Source organism: Eptesicus fuscus, chromosome 4, assembly GCF_027574615.1.
Source record: "Eptesicus fuscus isolate TK198812 chromosome 4, DD_ASM_mEF_20220401, whole genome shotgun sequence".
Lineage (NCBI taxonomy): Eukaryota > Metazoa > Chordata > Mammalia > Chiroptera > Vespertilionidae > Eptesicus > Eptesicus fuscus.
The window spans coordinates 34,100,178-34,120,670 of NC_072476.1; the positions used below are offsets into that span (position 1 = coordinate 34,100,178).

General features: G+C 40.6%; 1 protein-coding gene and 1 long non-coding RNA gene across 3 annotated transcripts; one reads left to right on the forward strand and one right to left on the reverse strand.

The window, feature by feature from the left end:
• The first annotated feature begins 319 nt into the window (after positions 1–319).
• On the forward strand, positions 320–5,513 carry LOC129148818 (uncharacterized). The gene is made up of 3 exons (XR_008555789.1): positions 320–472; positions 769–883; positions 5,402–5,513. It is a non-coding gene; the product is annotated as an uncharacterized LOC129148818 (long non-coding RNA).
• Positions 3,676–20,296, reverse strand: ZNF655 (zinc finger protein 655). 2 transcript variants are annotated; one of them, XM_008141382.3, is made up of 5 exons: positions 20,004–20,261; positions 18,922–19,084; positions 17,735–17,820; positions 17,222–17,348; positions 15,369–16,208 (listed from the first exon to the last, which is right to left on the reverse strand). In XM_008141382.3, exons 2-5 carry the CDS (start codon positions 19,055–19,057, stop codon positions 16,012–16,014), a joined length of 546 nt encoding a protein of 181 aa, XP_008139604.1. In that variant the 5' UTR covers positions 19,058–19,084; positions 20,004–20,261; the 3' UTR covers positions 15,369–16,011. The 2 variants fall into 2 exon arrangements, with proteins under 2 accessions (XP_028001575.2, XP_008139604.1); XM_028145774.2 differs by lacking the exons at positions 15,369–16,208; positions 17,222–17,348; positions 17,735–17,820 and adding exons at positions 3,676–9,459; positions 10,168–10,272 and having other exon boundaries at positions 20,004–20,296.
• Positions 20,297–20,493: the final 197 nt, after the last annotated feature.

Below are 20,493 nucleotides of genomic sequence, written 5' to 3' on the forward strand. Positions count from 1 at the left end.
AGGCAGAGAGAGATAGAAACATCAATGACAAAAGAGAATAATTGATTGGCTGCCTACTGCAAATCCCACACTGGGGATTGAGCCCGCAACCTGGGCATGTGCCCTGACCAGGAATTGAACACATGACCTTTTAGTTCATAGGTCAACACCCAACCACTGAGCTGGGCAAAATTTATCTTTATTGTTGAAAGTATTACAGATGTCCCCACATTTTCTTTACCTTAGGTCGTTTCCATGTCTTGGCTATTGTAAATAATGCTGCAATAAATATGGGGGTGCAGATATCTTTTTAAGATAATGATTTTGTTTCCTTCAGATAAATACCCCAAAGTGGAATTGCTGAATTGTATGGTACTTTTTAATTTTCTGAGGAACCTTCATACCATGTTCCATAATGACCACACCAATTTACCACCAACAGTGCCTCACACACCTACCCCAACCACGGCCAGGGATTGAACCTGTAACCCAGGTATGTGCCCTTGATCGGTGTGCAGGCCAATGCTCTAACCACTGGGAACACCAGCCAGGGCTAGATATAACCAGTTTTGATTAAACAGAAACAGTGCGCGTGTTGAGACGTGAATGGCAATTACAAAGATATTAGCAACTGGTGAAGATTTTTTTTTTTTTTTTGTAAGAGGTATAACAGTGAAGGGAACAAAGGCAATTGTAGCAACATCCCTCTACTGCTCAACTAGCCACCAAGTCTGGCAAGTTTCCATGTAAATGTCTCTTGCATCTGACTGTTTCCTTCTTTCTTCATAGCCCAGGTCTTTTCAGAAGCTTCATGAAAGAGGCTGTCCTGCACTGAGTCTTCACACATGGGATCTTGAGACATGTGGGGTTTGATAGGCAGAGAATGTAGGAAACAGCAATGCATGTGAGTAAAAGGACACAAATGCACAACAGTGGGTAGTACAGTGACTCCTGCGTTACCTAGTGCAGCCATGCCATTCTTGCTGGGTTTGTCTTGGGGGAACACTGACAAAGTTGGGCTGAGGCCACTGTGGAGGACTCATTGCCAGCTTATGAAGTATGGACTCAAAATATGAATAAATTCATATTTTAGGGAGGTGAATATGGGTACTTGACCTCTTATAAAGACTAGCAGCAAGGAACCTATGGTAAGGGTCTATTCTATCCTCTCTCATCTAAAACCTGACTCCTTTCTTACTCTAAATTCTTCCAAGGACAAACTCAAGACTTTCTAAGGCTTCCTGGGCTCACATTAATTCACAGGGATCTCCTCTTGTAAACTTCTACATTATTTATTGTTCTATGACCTTTCACAGTTATGTATTCCAACTCAACTCTAAGCTCAGGGGTGGGTAGGGGTTAGGTGTTTTGGTGTTTTTTTTTCCCCAACATCTCATAAGTAATAATTCAATAAATACTTGCTGAATGAAACATTAGCCTAAAAACACCATTCAAAGACTGAATGTGTGAAAGAAAATCTCCCCAAACATAAGCCATCTCGAAGTCCATGATGTGCAATATCTAAGCCTTTGTCCTCCAATTAAATAATCAAGTCCACCTTTTTTAATAGACAGACATATATACCAGATAATAGTGAGATGGAAGACTGAAATTAAAATATGGATATTTAGAGTTTAACCTCATTTTCCATCAGCAGGTGGCTAGCTTGTCTATTGTATTCCATAGGCAGGCACCCTCTTGCAGTTTATACCTTGAGTGGAAGATGTATCTTCCCTAATGGTGAAAGAGAGCTCTTTTCCTGGGACTTGGGGTATGGGACATACTTTGCTGGGTTCATTCACTTATTTATCCACACAACATTCACTGAGCTTCTCCAAAGACAAAGCAAGTTAGCAGGTGCTGGAATGATAGCTCTTCAAGACTTAGTGCTATGATAGTGCTTCTGCAGGTTTGCTCGACATAGAGAGAAAACATTAGTTACAGGCTTTGTTTACATGCAATAGATAGAGCTTTAGGTAATAAATAAATATCAGTAGTCTTGATAAATACCAGAACAATTCTAAGTGTAAGGTTAATCATGTCCATCTGATCTGAGGCCATGGTTAGAAGGACAAAGTTTAGACAAAGAAAGCCAGTTAGGTTAGCTCCTCACTCTTGCTCTTTTTAGACGACTGCTCAGTGGATGGAAACAGTGACTCAGGGGACATCTGCTCAGGAAGCTTCTCCAAGGGCTCCCGAGGGCTCTGTCCAATCCCTGGTGCTGCTCCAAGGCCAAGGTCTTCTCTAAAAATTCTTCAGAACAGGACACAAGGGACAAGCAGTCACTTCAGGATAGGGTAGGAGATGGGGTCAGATATAGGGGAAATGGTAGGTAAACCTTTCCCAGGAGAAATTCTCAGCCCAGGAAAAGGTCTGAGAAGCTTCATTCTCTCTCCAGGTCATCTGGGTCCTGCCGTGAGATGGCCACCAGACTGCCAGCACCAACCCAATTCCACGGGAGTCCCCCCGCACCGTGCCCCTCCCCTCCCGCACAGCCCTAGTCCACCACCGCAGTCTGAGCTTGTCATAGGCTGCCACACTCTCCTTCCTGAGTCTCTGATCCCCTACACTCACTCAGAAGCCTGGAAACACGGGTCCTTGGCATGCACTTCCGGGTCCCATCTAGGCAGTTCAGAGGTCTAATCTGGCCTAATCTTTTTTTTTTTTTTTTAATATATTTTATTGAATTTTTACAGAGAGGAAGAGAGAGGGATAGAGAGTTAGAAACATCGATGAGAGAGAAACATCGATCAGCTGCCTCCTGCACACTCCCCACTGGGTATGTGCCCGCAACCAAGGTACATGCCCCCGACCGGAATCGAACCCGGGACCCTTGAGTCCGCAGGCCGACGCTCTATCCACTGAGCCAAACCGGCCTCGGCAAATCTGGCCTAATCTTGATTGCGGATTCTCTAAAGGCCACTGGGGATCTGGGTCCAGAACCACGTGGAGGTGGAGACCTTAAATTGGTGTTTGTCCCTCCCCCAGAAAGGATTGTAGTAGGTTGGAACAGATTTCTCTATTTGTCCCTGTATCACTAAGTGGACCAAGGATCTAAATTTGTTGTTTCCTTCTTCATCCCCTCTGACCCTGTAAGCACCCATTTGCCTCCTCCCCTTGACTCCTGCAGTTTTACCACCCATCTCACCTCCTCCTTCACAATTACAGATCAGGTGACCCGCTGAGCCCAAATTCAAGTTATGAAGGCCCTCAGTCCTCCTTCCCCTTTGTCCCTTCAACCCAGTTCCTACCAGTTTTGCATGGAGTATATAAACAAACAGGAGGAACATGCTGGTACCAATACCAATATGAGAAAGAAAAACCTTAGAGAGGTCCAAAGACCCTACTGCGCCTGCAGTACAGATCTGCCCATGGCACATTTGATGTTGAAGCAGGAAAAGGGATTAAGGCAATGAGTTATGATAAGGGTAGATTCCCGCTAAACTCAGAAATAACAGCTACCAACTGTGGAGCATTTAAACTGATATTATCTCATTAATCCTCACAACAATCCGATGAAGTTGGTAATTTTTACCATCTTACATGCCAATAAGCAAGGAGGCAGCATTTGAACCCTGGTCTGCTCAAATCAGAGCCTGGTGTCTAACTGCACTTAGGAAGGACAATGAAGAAAGACTGGGTGAAGATTTGTAATATGAGCAACCGCAGAAAAGAAAAAAGACAAGACACTTGTAATTATGCCCAAGTTGTAAATTTATAAACATGAATGAAATACAAACACAAGAGGTTAACCATTTTCTATAAGTGGAGTGAATAGGATGCATCAACAAAATAAAAAAATTCCAGCATTTTTTTCTTGTTGACTTATACAGGGCACCATCTGATTTCTGATTGAAATCATTCTTATAGTCTTGGATTAAACAATAGTTCCTTTATGCACTTGTATTTTGAAAATGTGAACTCATATTATACAAATTTTAGATGAGACAGATGTCAGTTTGCGGACTCCAACAGGGAGTGCCTGTCAGGAGGCAGTTCCTACCACAGACAAGGATGCCTGATGTTTTCTCTAGTCATATTTAAGTTCTCCAAAACCAGGGCATCCCATCCTGGACAATGCCAGTCCTACACTGTTAAACGCTTGCTCATTAATTCCCTCTATCTTCTATCTAAACATCTGTCTTCTATTTTTACTGGTTTTTATAATAGTATTTATATTAGTAACTATTTGGCACTTACTATATGACCAGTACCTTTTACATTATCTCTTTAATTTTCATGCTATTAACCACATTGTATAGACAAGAAAACTAGAGAGACTAAGTAAAATTTCCAGTCACACAGCTAGTAAACAGCAAAATTCAAACACAGGTATGTCTAATTCCAAAGCTATTGCTTAGACAACTAATCTGTATCTTTTTACTCAGTAGATGGTTTCATTCTTTTGATTAGGTTAACTGTAACACTGAATATCAGTGTCTGGCAAATATATTATTGAATGAATAGGTAGTTACATTTCTAGTTGTGGTAATCCCATTATGCTTTGCTGAGATGACACCCTAGGAGTTTTCGTTCTTCAACTTCATCAGTTACCCTCATACTATTTCCTAGCGTGAAGCATTTCTCCAGAAAGCTCATATATTACCCTGAAAATGCCATACTCTCATTTGTAGGCCTTCTGACATCATCTCTCTTGCCTGAAATACTCTCCTTGCTCCTCTTCCAGTGTACCACATATCTCTCCAGTCTACTTCTATTTGGATACTCTTTTGCTCAAGCCAGAACCTAGGAATCAAACTTGATTTTCCCAATAACTGCTTTGTTCCACTGCTATAACATAACTAGAGGTGACAGTAAATCTTGGTAAGAATGTCCATCAGCAAGTTCTAATTAGCAGCAAAAATTAAGAGCACATTTGGGCATTGAAAATGGAAATGTAAATCTAGTGATGGGAATGGAGGGGACTGAGCAGGAGACAGGAATTGGGGAGCTTTGATCTGTGACCTGTCACTGTCAAAACTGTCTAAGCCTGTTCATGGGGCAGGGAAGGGTCTCTGACTAGCACCCAAAAGATATTGGGATATTTTCTCCTAGTATCCCAGAGAGCTTTGAGAGCATTTAGGATGAGTTGCAAACTATTAACAGTGAATCACTGGGGTGCAACAGGGAATGAAGAGCAATCAAAGAAAATGTCCCTGGTTGGTGTCTAATACCAACTTCATGATGATAAAAAGTTTTGGAGTCAAACACACCTGACTTTGAACTTGCTATGTGATCCTAACAAGTTCTTTAACCTCCCTATACCTCAGTTCTGTAAAATGAAACTAGTTCCCTTGCAGAGTTGTGAGGATTAAGTTTGAATACGCACATACACACATGTACATGTAGGTGGGTGAGCAGATAGAAGATAGATAAAATTAGCTGTCCCTCAACTAATAGATTTTTTCTCTTACCTCTCCAGCATCAAGACTAAAAAATTAAGAACACAAACTCATATTCTATTGGACCAATTAAATATCAGCAAGCTTAAACTGGCAAGTTCCTTTTTTCTAATTTTTAAAAATGTGTTTTATTTAAACACACACACACACACACACACACACACACACACACACTCTGCCTAGTTTAACTGAAACCTCAAATGATTTACTCTTATTTTATGTACTGACACCATCCCAATCGAATAACCCTTTAATTGCTAAACATTCAGACTTTATTCCTCAAGAGTTCTGTGGAAGAGCAAGTATCAGTACACAGGAGAACGATCTACTCTTGTTATGAATTAAGTACCTGTAAGGAACTGAGTTGCAGCCAGAAAGGTGATTCCAAAATTTCCAAATGCTTCCAGCTAAGGCCTTCAGATTTTATTTGAAAGAGATTTGCAGAATATCAAACACACTTTTATTCAAGTGGAAGTAAAAAGCACATTCCTAAACCAAATGCATACATGGCATGTTTATACATTCTGGTATTTAAGGATTACTTCATCCTCTGATTCATAATCCCCAGAGGTGACTATTAGTTTCTATACATGAGTATACACATTCCTTGACAGGAAAAAAACATGCATTTTCATTTGATTTTACATTTAGATTCCTACCTTGCCCTCATTAGATCATATGCTTGCTGATGGCTAAGAGGTAAAATATACTGGTAGAACTATCCTAGAGGTTAGCCATAAAATGCTTATAGGGCAAGCAATACATTTTTATATATTTGTTGAAGATCCCTCAGGAATATTATAACATCTGAACTATGAAGGCCTCAACTGCTGGAATGACAACTAGAATTTTAAGTAACACTTGTCTTATTCATAAAATATTATGAAACTTAAGATGGGAAAATACAATAAAATGCTTTGGCATCATCTAAAGAATCATAAACTGTTGCTAGGTATTATGATGGTGACTCTGAACTCTGGACCCAACATCTGTGATCACTTTTATCAATCAAGAAAATCATGTTCTTTTATATGGCCTATAGACTCTAGTAAAATACAAAAAAAATGTGATAATGAATAAGTATACACAATGCCCTCACACTTCAAATACTGTGCTAGATTGATGAGGGGATATTGAGGGTGAAAATCCAAATAGGTAAGAAAAGAATCTTAATGGTTAAAATTTTATCAGGAACAAAATTACCAACTCTCTTGAAATATTCTCTTTAGAGATATTACATAAGAACAGCAATATCTTTGTTGGAAGGCTGAGCTCTCTGCCTTATGAAGCTCTCTGATCTTTTAATATATGTTCTTTATGTTTTGCCCTATCAAAAGCAGGCTGGAGCATTTTGCTGGCCTTCAATGGAAGTATAAATTTAGACATGCAGAGTAGATGCTGAATGAATGTAGCTACAACACTAGGAGTTCTTATCATCTCTGTTAGTGGGCTGTGGATGCAAAACAAGACAGCTAAGAATTTGGGCATCACTTGAAAATATTTAGCTGTCTGTCATAAATGCAAGGGAGACAGAATCGTTCATACTCATGGGTGAACCGGATGTAGAAATCCAATTCTTTTAAAGGAAGATGCTTTACTTTGGGAAAAAAGACACCAGAACAGTGACATCAAGTAGGGATGGCATACCTGCTGGTGAAAAGCTTAAAACTAGGAAACCATCATTCGAAGGCGCTTAAGAGAGTGGAGAAATCAACAGGAATCCAGTTGTTGTGGCTAGAAACAAATAGGAATTAGGGTCCCCAGAAAAAAGCAGGCCTAATAGTCTGTTTTGGAGAGAACTTGTGTGGAGAACAGCAGAAAAAAACTAAATGAGCTACTTTCCAGATGCTGATATGTTTTAACATTGGTGTAATTACAGTATCTTAGGGAAGCTGAGAACAATACATACCAATTTCAAGAAAAATCTTTATAGGCCATATTAAAATAAAAATAGTTTAAATGAATTCCATAAATAAAGTATACATAGTTACTTACAACACCTATTATATTAAAGAATGCCATGAGAAAACATCACTGCATTCACCATGTCACTCCTCAGGCTAGATTCTTCTGCAATGAAAAAGATCGGGACTATATATTAATGATTTCATATACAAATAATCAACAATTGTCCCTCCAATATTTTGATGTTGAGTAAAGCCTGAAATATGGCAATAAATTTTTTCCATTTGAGTTATATCAGATTCTGGTCTGGTGTAGATATTCTGATGATGAAAAAGACTTGAACTCCTATACTCAATGGCTTCTCTTGGGTATGGATTCTTGGATGTTGAATGAAGATTGAAATATGACTGAATCTTCACACACACATACATTTATTACATTCATAGGCTTTCTGCATGGAATGAATTTGATGCTGAAAAGGTATTTTCTTTGACTGAGGCTTTTTCACATTCTTTACAGTGATGGGCTTTTATTCCTGTATGAATTCTCCAATGATGACTAAGTTATGAACATAACATGAAGCATTTACCACATTCAATATATCTGTAGGTTTTCTCTGGTATGGGTTTGCAGGCATCAATTAAAAGTTTAAAACTAATTGCTTTCCTACATTCATCACATTCAGAGGATTTCTCTCTGGTGTGGATTCTCCAATGATGAAAAGGTTGAGCTGACTGAAGATTTTATCACATTCAGTACTCACAATTTTTCCCTGGTGTGAACTCTCAGATATTGAATGAGGCCTGAACTTGACTAAATGTCTTCCCACGTTCATTACATTCATAAGGTTTCTCTTTGGTATGAATTCTTTGATGTTGAACAAGTTGTGCTCTCTGAAGGAGGTTCTTTTCCCATGCATCACAATCAAAGGCTTCTTCTCTGGTGAGGACTTCTCGCTGCAGGACAAGATCTGAGCTATGATTAAAACTTTCCTCATAATCATTATACTCAGAGGATTTCTCTTTCCTGTGAATTTTGTGATGCTGAATAAGGCATGAGGTTTGACTGAAAGCTTTCCCACATTCATTACATTCATGTGGTTTCTCTCCTGTGTGAATTCTTTGATGCTGAATAAGATGGGAATTCAATCTGAAGTCTTTTCCACATTCAGTACATGTATAGGGCTTTTCTCTGAGACTAACTCCTTGATGTTTAGTAAAAGTCATCCCACATTCATTTTCATAGGCTTTCTCTTCACAGTGAACCTTCTGATGTTCGACTAGGAATGAGGTATGGTAGAAATCACTGCCACATACAGTACACTTACAGGGCATCTCTCTGTGAATTCTCTGATGTTGAGTAAGGTGTACACTACGACTGAATACTCTTTCACAATTGCTACATTTATAAGATTTTGCTTTAGTGTGAATCCTCTTATGCTTCATTATGCCTGAGCTCTGAGTAGAGGATTTATCAGATAATTCACAGGACTTCTCAGACACTTCACATTTATAGGGTTTTTCTCTAGTATGTATTCTTTTATGTCGACTAAGACTTGAGCTCTGACTGAAAGATTTTTCACATTCTTTACATTTGTAGGGTTTCTCTTTAGTATGAATTCTCTGATGTCTAGAAAGAGCTGAGCTCTGATGGAAGATTTTCTCACATGCATCACATTTATAAGATTTCTCAGTGGTGAAAATGCTCTCACATTTACTAAGGTGGGAAAGATCCATTAAGCTTTCTTTATATTCACTACTCTGAAAATCCTGTGTTAGATTTACTTGTTCATGTTTCTCAGCAGCTGAATTCTGGTTGAGGCTAATGTCATACCTCTCAATGTCATCAATGTTCTGTATTCTAAGATCTCTCTGGTCTGTATCAAGAGTAGATTCCAGACTGAAGTTTTTTTCAGGTTCATTACATTCATTGTTCTCACTGGTGAAAGTTTTCTTGCTGATTGTTATTTGCCTAAACTCTCTCTCGAGGAATAAAAATTTCCTTAGTATTTCCTGAAGCCTTTCTAATCTGTCCTCAGGTTTATACACTTCTCTAGTATCAGGAACTTGGCCGGCATCCTTTTTGAGTCTTCCTACTCTCATTTTGCATGAATGTACTTCTGAAATTTTCTGCTTAGGAATCAACAGCTTGCTCTCTTCTCTGGTTCCTCCATCTGATGCAATATATAAATAGAAAATGCAAATGTAATCTGTACCCTATGCTTAGAAAAAGAAAACTCAGAGAGGAAAAAGCTAATATAGTATCTATCCAGATTAGAGAAATTTATTTACTCTGAAACATATGCACAAAATTTCAACAGCAGATATAAGGGCATGAATAGGAAGTGTGGTAGGTTCTAAATGGTTCAGGGTGTGGTAGAAACAGAAGGTACTTTCAGCAGAGTAAGAAAATCAACTAAGGTATTTCAAAGGAGAAAATAGAGAAATAGTTCAAACGAATTATAGACAAGCAACTTGAATAGGGACCTACTACAACTTGTGGATGATAAGGGACAAAATAAAAGCAAAGAGTTCATCAAAACTGAAGGGAAGCCCTGGCCAGTGTGGCTCAGTTGGTTTGGCATCCCATGCACCAAAAGGTTGCCAGTTCCATTCACTGGGCAGGGTACATGCCCAGGTTGCCGGCTTGATCCCCAGTAGGGGGTGTGCATGAGGCAGCTGATCAATGTTTTGCTCTGACATGGATATTTTGCTGTCTCCTTTTTCTCTAAAAATCAATTAAAAAAGAAAAAACTGAAGAGAAAAGGAAAGAGTTCTCCATTCTGGGATACAGACAGAGCTCTCCATTCTGACTGCCAAAGCAGCTACAACTTGGCTCAACAATAGTACTAATTCCATCTGATTGATTCTGCCTTACTCACCTGAGCAGTCATCTCTTAAGACTCCTCTATTCTTAGTTTCCAAATCAAAGACCTGTAGATCTTGTTCCAGCTGAGATATCCCATCAGGCTTGAAAATTGGAAATCCTGCTCATAGAGAAGGAAATGGGATGTGGCAATTTATCCCCAGATACCATACCAGCCACTTTTTCTCTTAACTTATGGTTAATAGAGAAAGTAAATTGTTAGAAAACAGTAGGAAGGCCTGGAGGGTGAAAGTGGCAAAGATCCTCTACATGGAACTCCTATTTGTGCTCTATAAAGAAGTATGTCAAGGAACAAGTTTATGACTTTTGGGAGCAATAGTATTCACTTAAACATTACTCAAACAACGGAATTTGTGCATGGGATAATTTCACAGAAATTATCATTAGCACTCCTCACCTGTTGCCTCTAGATCAATCTTGTATTAGACCTGATCAAAACTGAGGTAATCAAAATATAACCTAAAGAAAAGTGGATATTTAAGCATCTGTTGTATGTGACATGAACCATAGCAACAGAATCAGTGAAGACTGAGTAAATATTCTTAGGATAAACCCTAAGAATCAATTCATTTCAATTCAAATACGGAAACAAAGAATAATATGACACATTCTCACCCATTAGGAGCTTACACTCTTATTAAACAAACATTTACGGGATGCCCTCTCTATCCAAAGTATGTCAGGGATAAAGGGCTCAAGCCAATAAGGCCCATTCTCTCAAGGACCTTAGACTCTTAACTGCAGAGACAAGTATAAACAAATAATTATAATATATAGTGAGGAAAGTGCAATAAAAATGCATCTTCACATAAAATGGTCTTTTTCTGGCTTGCATAATGGACTGCTAGGATCTAAACTCTTTTAAAGTGAAAGTGAGAGGCAGTCTGCTTCTGAAGGGCCAGAACTATTATAGTATCAAAGGGGCATTTTTTTTACACGTGTTCAGCCGAGATAGCTTCTAGTAGCACACATACAGTCTTAGCTCAAGCCTCTCATCTCCAAAAGCCTTTCTCTTCATTTACTGAATGTCTACAAAATTTATTTGTTCCTCTTATCCTGATATGTCACTATATAATGGAATTTATAGATTTTTTTTTACTTGGTTTCAGATATCATCATCCCTACCTGATTGCAGGGACCATGTAGCTTGTGTCTTGCAGGGACCATGTAGCTTGTATCTTGCATTTCTTTTGATTCATTTACTTAAAAGCTACTCATTGAGTGCCAATTTTGTGTCGAAGGATCAACATATAACAAATAACCAATGTTTTTAAAAGGGTATTGGGCTTGGAAAATATAAACTAACAGCTGCCCTCTTGGGATTCTGTGTGAGAGTCTAAGAGCAGAGTGATCAGAACAAATATAAAAAAGATATAAATGTCTTTTATTTACTGTGTTTCTGAGTTCCTGCTGGGCATTAATAGAGTTCTTTTGGACATGTATTTAGTAAGGTCCCCCATGTCAAATGAAATAGTTTTGCAAGTTAAAGAAAAGTCACTGTGGCATGAAGTAGCAACTATTCTGTTTAGAATTCTCATAACATAATTTGCAACTTCTACTTTTGAGATATTTATTAAGATATTTCTAAGTATTTGACAACTGAAATTTTGGTTCTTTATATCTATCACATATGTACAACAAAAAAGATCATCTCAATGTGGAATGAGAGGTTTGATTTTGGACTTGTGTCTAAGGTAATGTAGAAAGATATAAAATGCTTAACAGGCAATTAGATATACAAGACTGAAGTTCAGAAGAAAACAGAGTTCATGATATAGATTTAAAGTCACCTGTATCATCAAAATATTAAGCTATGATTTACTAAGCAGGTGGTAGGTACAAAGTACCATACCATGATCTGTACAAGCTTGCACTCACTTAATACTCACCATACCTTTATGAGGTAGTCACTATTATTATACCCATTTTAAAGTAGGAAAACTAAGAATCAAAGAGGTTAATTAACTTGCCCAAGGCCATAAGTGGTTAAGCTAGGATGTAACCCCAGTCTTATTTCAGAACCTGGCTTTTAAATAATCTACTAGTAAAAAAATGATTGTGAATGAAATCCATTCCTTCCTCCAAAATATGTATAGAAAGAGAACAGAAGACCCATATGTTGATAATGGAGTAAATAGTAAACATAATAAAAGAATAGAAATAGTGATTGGAGAATCAGGATCCAAAAGATTTGGAATCATAAATGTTTTCATTAAAAGGGATCTAAAAGATCTTTAGTACCAAAAAAATAAAAAATCTCTTTATAATAAAAATTCAAACTCTAGGCACAGTCAGAGCAATATTCAATTTGAGAAAACTGCACTTGTAAAGAAATAATTTGAACACTCCTAAAATTTTTATTTGTATTAAAAAAAAAACTGGTCTATAGCTCATATCACTTGTCCTTTTCAAACAAGCATTTGAGTAACTACCATGAGCCATGTACTTATAAACATAATCTAACTTAATCCTTGGCACAAACCAAAAGGGACACTATTTTTCATGTTTTATAGATGAAGAAAATGAGTGTATCACAGCTGGTAATTGGAACCCAAGTTTAATTCCAGAGTTTATATTCTTTCTACTCTACCACATTAAGGGTCTCAGAAAGCATTAAGACAGGTTTTCTTGCCATTGGTCTAAATGTCTTTTCCTGCCCTGGCTGGGGAGCTCAGTCAGAGTGTGGTCCGCATATGCCAAGCTTGCAAGTTCAATCTCCAGTCAGGGCACATAGAAGATACAAGCAATGAATGCATAAATAAGTGGAACAACAAATCAATGTTTCTCTTTCCTTCTCTGTCTTTCTCTTTCTCTTTCTCTCTCTCTCTCTCTCTCTCTCTCTCTCTCTTTCTCTCTCTCTCCCCCCTTCCCTCCCTCCCTTTCATTCTCTAAAATCAATAAAAATCAATAAATGCCTTTTCCTAAATTTAAGTCAAATTCTGTGCTCTCAAAAATAGTATTTGTTTAGATTTTTTTTTGTAGCTCAAGCCTCTAATCTAAAATTACTTAATTTTTGCCTGGCTGGTGTGGCTCAGTGGTTGAGCGCTGACCTATGAACCAGGAGGTCATGGTTTGATTCTTGGTCAGGGCACATGCCCAGGTTGTGGGCTCGATCCCCAGTGGGGGACATGTAGGAGGCAGCCGATCAATGATTCTCATCATTAATGTTTCTCTCTCTCTCTCTCTCTCCCTCTCTCTTCCTCTCTGAAATCAATAAAAATATATTTTAGAAAAATAAAATAACTTCATTTTTTGTTAAAATCTTTTAATTTTTAAATTTAAACCATGACCATTTCCTAATTCATTTTTACTTAATCTGGTTTTTTAAAGTAACATTTAAAATATACCTCAGAATTAAAAGGTTAAGGGATAAAGCAAAAAAATAAAATATATCTCATTATTTGGTTTGCTGCCTAAGATTTAGCCATTGGGAAGCTTCATGCCTTTCTTCCTGATCCTTAACAAATACACAAATAAAATCTCTCCTTAGCAATACTATTATTGTGTATCTTCTATAATAATAAAAGTTTAATATGCTCATTAGACCGGACATCCTTCCAGATGACCTTCCGGACAAAGCCGGGCTGTGAGGGAAGCCCGGGTCCTGGGTGCCAGAGGGAAGCTGTTGCTGGCAGCCAGGGGAAGGCAGGCCTACTCTTGCAAGAATTTCGTGCATCAGGCCTCTAGTATACTTATAATGAAATATATTCCTAAAAAAAAAAAAAAAGAAATATATTCCTAGATAATTTTAAATCTTGAATGTGTCCTTTCTGTTCCCAAACTATTCAAACTTATGCCTATCTGTTCAATTTATCATAGCCATTTTTCATTTTCATTGGAGTACAGAGCCATGAAAATATAAAAAACACCGTATGTGGTTTGACTAATTGCTTTAAGACACAAAATAGTGAAAAAGAGCATGGGTTTCGCCCTAACCGGTTTGGCTCAGTGGATAGAGCATCAGCCTGCGGACTCAAGGGTCCCAGGTTCGATTCCAGTCAAGGGCATGTACGTTGGTTGCAGGCACATACCCAATAGGGAGTGTGCAGGAGGCAACTGATCGATGTTTCTCTCTCATCGATGTTTCTAACTCTCTATCCCTCTCCCTTCCTCTCTGTAAAAAATTAATTATATTTTTTTAAAAAGTTAGGGGATATGTGCCAAACATTCCTGATAAACTCACTTATCATGAACTAGAATTCTGATAAACATGTTTCTAATGCTGTCATCTAATCAAGCACTCGGCACTCTGTCCCACTTGCAATGCCAAAAATCCAGGCCTCTTTCCCAGTCTTAATTTCCAGTACTTAATTTTAAGCACTAAGTCACATATTACATTCCTTTGGGTATGACCCTCAAGCCAGTAATTCATACATTGTTAATAGAGTATGCTTCTTTTAGATTTGGTAATAAAAATTATGATTTTATAAACTTTTTCACTCTTTTACTCAGCTGTTCATACTCTATACTTATTTATTTTTTTGTTTTGTTTATTTGTTTTTGTTAATCCCCACACGAGGATATTTTTCCATTGATCTTTTAGAGAGACTGAAAAAGAGAGGGAAAGACAGAGAGAAACAATGTGAGAGAAACATTGGTTTCTCCCACATGCTCCCCGACCAGGGCCCGGGCCAGGGAGGAGGTGCATGCCCTTGAAGGGAATCAAACCTGGGACCCTTTAGTCTGCAAGCCAATGCTCTATGCACTGAGCCAAACGAGCGAGGGCCATACTCTGTATATTTACTACAATATAGTCAAAGCACTTAACCAAAGGACCAAAGTTCTGATGTCTGTGACAAATACACCTCAGAGCTACTGCCATGGGAAAAAAGATGTGTGGCTCCTAAGTCAGGGACTGAATTATAAAAGTCCTTATTTTATAACATCAACATTAAGCTAAGTTAATTAAGTGTATAACTTTAAAATTCACATGGAATTTGCTAAACCCACTAATATGAAAGGTCTTCCCAAAAACAATAGAAAATAATTACTAAGGAGATGCTCCTATCACAAGAGCAAACTGAATATGAGGATTTCTTGTGTGCATTTGTGCCCAGTATGTGTATAAGTGTGCATGTGTGTCCTGTGTATATGAAGAGATGCAAGAAAATGGAACGAAATTCAGTTAACTAGCATGCTGTGATGTTAGGCTGATTAAGCTGCTAAGAAGTTGCTTTACTCCAAAAAGTAGACAGGTTAACTGTTGGAAATTATGTTATTATTAGATAAAATTTATAGTATCTTGCAATTACATATCACTTTACAGTATACAAAATTGTTAAATATACATTCAATTTGATGCCCTGAAATAAAGAAATTGAACTCTTTTGCCTTCCCATTTCCCCTCCACCAAGGACAGAGCTAAGGAACACTTAATCAGAAAAGGTCATGTAAATGTTTCAATCTTATTTAGCAACAAATAATAAAGGGGACAAAGTAAGGACCTTGGAGGCGGCCACAGGGACTCAAAAGAAGAAGACTAGAATGTTAAATATAAAGAAAGCCCAGGGGTCACAAGAGAGTTAAGCATCAGAAGGAGCAGGTCCTGTTCACTACAGAAAAGGAGGGGCGCGCAACAAACGTTCCACATTCTAAAATAAAATGAAAACATCATAACTGAAGAGCTGGAGTTGAACTTTGTGGTTTCTCAGAACACAAGTAGATGACCACCAACCATGGCTTCTGAATGAACTCAAAATTCAGGATACAAAACGCATCTGGTGGCAACGGAGAGTTTCCTTGGCCCTTTAGAAATTTAACAAAGGTCTTTTGAGGAGCTGCAATTTTACATAGTGGTGGCATCCTGGGAGCATCTATTCCATCAATCAAGTGTAATATCTTATAATTGTGGAAAAGTAGTTTCCGAGCGGGGATGAGCAATATCGATGGGAAGCCGATACTTGGGCCATCTCTTGGAGATTCCTGCTGAAAGGACTGCAAGTGTTTCTCCAGAGAAAGCACTTGCCTGGGTATGACTCAGGGCCGGACAGGAATTCACACTATGAATCCGGGTGGTGGGAAGACGGAGAAGTATGCCTACAAAGATCAAAGAGCCACGAATGGAAAACACGCTAAAACCTTCCCAGTGGGCAGGCTGCCTCCCCACAGAGAAGAAGACCTCTTTAATCCTGAGTGTAATCAAGGAGACAAAGCAACAACCCTAGATGCCATCAGCATAGGCAAAGCAAAATGAGAGAAAAGAAAAACCTTCATTAAATTCACACATAAATAAAAAAGAACAAAAGCAGAGACAGGTAACAAAAAACAAAAACAACAAAAAAGGGGGAGAGAGAGAGAGGAAAGAAGGAGCAATGCTCACATCAAGGGGGCTATCAACAACCCCCCACTGACGTTTCTCCACAGCACCACAGGTTACCTAATCTGGGCAGCCTACTATATACCACCCAAATGACAAAGGAGAGACTTGGTTTAAATCTGAGTCTTCTGCTGCTAGGAATGAGGTTATTTAGGATTACCATGTGGGTGATTCACTGAAATGTACGCACAGTGAGTCATGCCTTTAAATGAAGTCTCTCAAATTCTGCCTGCTTGAAGATGAATTTAGTAATCTCTCTTGTAAGAGATTACTCAACAAGAAGGATTTAAGCTTATCTTTTAAAAAGGCATTTCTTCTTCCAAAGAAAATGGGAAACTCAGATACAAAGGAACTGAATTACCAGGAAGGAAAGTGTCTGGTTGTAGGTTGGGAGGCCCTAGAGTCTCTCTCATATAAAATAAAAATTAAATTAAAATAAAATAAAATAGCGAAAGTAAGAACTTAGGCAAAGCACAAGCAAGCTTCCCTTTTCTAACAGGGAACAGATACCCCATAAAAGCAGGAACCATTAACTCAGAATAAGGAGTAGAATGTCTCATATCTTGAAACCCCCAAAGGAAAACCACTCCCAGAGGAGATAACCTTAAAGATAGAGGATTTAGAGGTTCTTAGACCTGGAATCTGAGCCAAACTCTACTTTCTCAGAGACCTCACACCTACTCAGTAAAGAAATCCCAATAGGTCAACTGAATGAATAAAAAGAAGTCCTTACCCAGTGAGACCACGTTCCCATAATTCTCTAACATCACTTCTCTGTAGAGATCCCTCTGAACAGGATCCAGGCATCCCCATTCCTCTCGAGTAAGGTGCACAGCCACATCCTCGAATGTCACAAACTCCTGAAATAATACAGCCTGGCTGCTCTTGGGAATAAGGCCACTATAGCATCATGGCCAGAGATTGAAGGAGATGATAGAGACTCCAGTGTGTATTTATGTCAGGGAGGAGTGAGAACAAATTAGAATCTAGGGAATAAATTCCATAACCCTTTAACAATAAGCCCCCATCAAAACAGTAGGGATAAAGAAGAAACAGTGTTTTCTGGTAGTGTTGAGAAGCTGGGAAGATGGTTTGTGTGGCGTCCAGGTCTCTGAAGAGGATCAGTTCTGAAACCAGAGTCTGTTACTAAAAAAAATTCTAGGCAAGGTTTATGGATGGGGTGAGGGAAGGGCCACACTCAATAAGCAGCAACAGTCCCTGAGGAAAAGAAGGTTCCTCAGCTCACCTGGTACCTGGCTGTCAGGAGTGCAGTTGCCTGGTCTCCTGGGCTTCCCTCGTGGGGAAGAGCAGGCACCTGAGGAACAGGTGGAGCTAAGGGAGGAGAAAGGAGCCAAGAGTGAGAGCAGCCCTTCCCCAGGGCTCCCTTACAGAAGAGAGCCAGTAGGACCCTTCTTCACATCAACATTCTAGTAAAACCAATGAACATTTATCAAGTATTGAGTGTGTCTACTCTGCTCCTTCTCAGCACTTGCATGTCCTACTACAAAAGTTTAGACCCATGATTCAGATATTAAGCAATATACCCGTTTTGCAAATGGGCAAAGCAAAGCATAAGAACTTACAGCGACTTGTCAAGAGCCATGGTTACCCAATAGACTTCTGACCCTTTCCCAGACACTGTTCTCTAATCACTAAGCCTTTATCTTGTGAATGGGCACTGTCTCTGCAACTAGTGCGTCAGGCAGCTAAGAATAAGGAATGGCCATTTGTTTCCTCACAATCCTGTCCACACTCCCACAATGCCCCACAGCACTCTACATACCTAATGTTGCTGACACACATTATTTCACTGCAGTTGGCTACAAGTATTCTGAGATAAGATTACGGAACAAAGGCAGTACAGGACAGATCAACCTACCTATATAACACATAAAAATGTTATTGTATAATCAATATAAGACATGTATACATTCATACAGGCTCAACCAAGGAATTAAATGGGTGCTTTCTTGACCACCATTAAATTAGTCACAAACACTGCAGTTGCAACAGAATGGCCTGTGGCAAAGCAGGAAAGGTCATCAAGGAGGGAAGATACTAAGTGAAGGGAAGAGGGGGAGGGATAGCCCTAAACCTAAGAGGAAAGGAAAGCCAAGCGAGGATTGTGAGATGCGGCAAAAACGACACATCTTAGAAATGATTGTGGATGTGGTAAATGGGATGAAGCAAAGGCTGCATCAACAAAAAGCAGCTGGAGCAGAGTGACTACCATTCTGCCCATTAAGGAAAGACAGGCTGTCCTTAATAGAGGGGCCCAAGACCAGGACTGAACTGAGGCACACGAGCCCCTCCCTTCCAGACCTCCCTCTAAGGGACCATCTTCTTAGTGAAGTTCCTGGCCTCTCTCATGCCAGGCCCAGAAGCCCCTCCACACTCCCACTCTCCTGGACCTAAGTGCTCTCTCTGCCTTACCCCCAGTGAGTCCCTGATCCATGTCGGTGTCCAGCAGGAACGGAGGCTCTGGGGACAGACCCTCAGACTGGGTCTCCAAAGACTGAAATTGGACCCGTGGTGATCCTGCTGCTTCCTGGGCAGATAGTTCCTCCATCCCTGTTCTGGAGGGCAATGACCATCACTGTGGGGTGAGATTAGGATAAATTACTTTAATAAGTTAAAATAGCCTGCAATTTCATATCCTGAGCACTTAGCAAAAGTACCTTAGACACTGTAGATACTCAATAAAAATAGTTGATAACGATTAAGCACCTAAATTAAACAACGAATGTGTGGTATTTCAAAACAAAAAAAATCAAGAAAGTACAATTTAATACAGTAAAGATTTCTGAGGAAAGTTTAAAATAGTTGAGATTTACAAATTTCTTTCAAGGCTCAAGTGTGTACCCAGAGATATATGCTACTTATGATTACTCATTATTTAAGAGCAGGCCCCTTGGGATTCCTTGGTAAACGCTGTCAACCCACTTTCGATTACCTAACCGTCTTGACTAATAACAAAACCCCACTTTTGGGGGATGGGGACCCTTCGCTAACTCTGACGAGGCCGGCAGGCCTTGCCCCTCAACCCTGACAGTAACCCCGGGAAGAGCTGCGGTCCGGACCGATTTGACTGGTGTCCTTCAAACCCAAGGACGCGAGAGGGTTCCGTCCCCCTGACGCGAAAGGGCTGTCTCCCTTCCGCAACCCCCAGCAAGGCCCTGGCGTCGGGGCGTCAGGCCTCTCCCGGCGCTGCCCTCCTCCCACCTCTCCGCTGGGGTGAAAACACGGCCCCCAGGAGGCGAGGCAAGCCACGGTCAGCCGGCCGACACCAAGGCGCCGTCACCGGGTCCTGACAGCAGGGTCCTCGGTCCGCGGGGCAGAGCCGGGCTGAGGAGAAACAGGCCCTCGCACCACCGGCCCGCGCGCTCCCGCGGACGGAAACCGCCGCCGGCCGGCCCCGCCGCCGCCGCCGCCGCCGCCGCCCCCGCCTCCTCCCCGGCAGGCTAAAACCCGGGGCCGCCCCCACCGCGACCCCAGAATGGCTTCCGGGGACTCACCCAAGCGCCACAGCGGGCCAGGGCTGCCGTCCTGTCGCAGACACCTCTGCTCGCGGCCACCCGGGCCTTTGGGGAGTCGCTCTACGCCGCCAGGAGGGCGGTGCTTCTCGGTGGCATTTCCGGAGGCGGCGTCCGGCGGCCGGGGCCGAGGGCAGGGCCCCGGATGAGGGCCCTGGAGGAGGCCCACGGGTGAGGGGTGGGAACCCCGGAGGTAGCTGTCGGGCCTTCTGCCCTCCTTCCCTGCCAACCCCGCCGGCTGCCTTTGTAGCCCGTACACCAGGAACGACTGGGACTGCCCCGGCTTGCAGAGCGCCCCCTGCGGGCCCTTCCCCGCGTCAGCCAACCCTGGAGACTACCGCCTGCAGAGGAGGACTTCCTGGAGTCAGCCCGTGGGGAACCAGCAAAGGGTACAGAATGCTCGTAGGGAGAGGATTGAAGACCCTGATTATAGGCGGTGCACAGAAAATCGAGGATCTGAATCCTCTAAGGT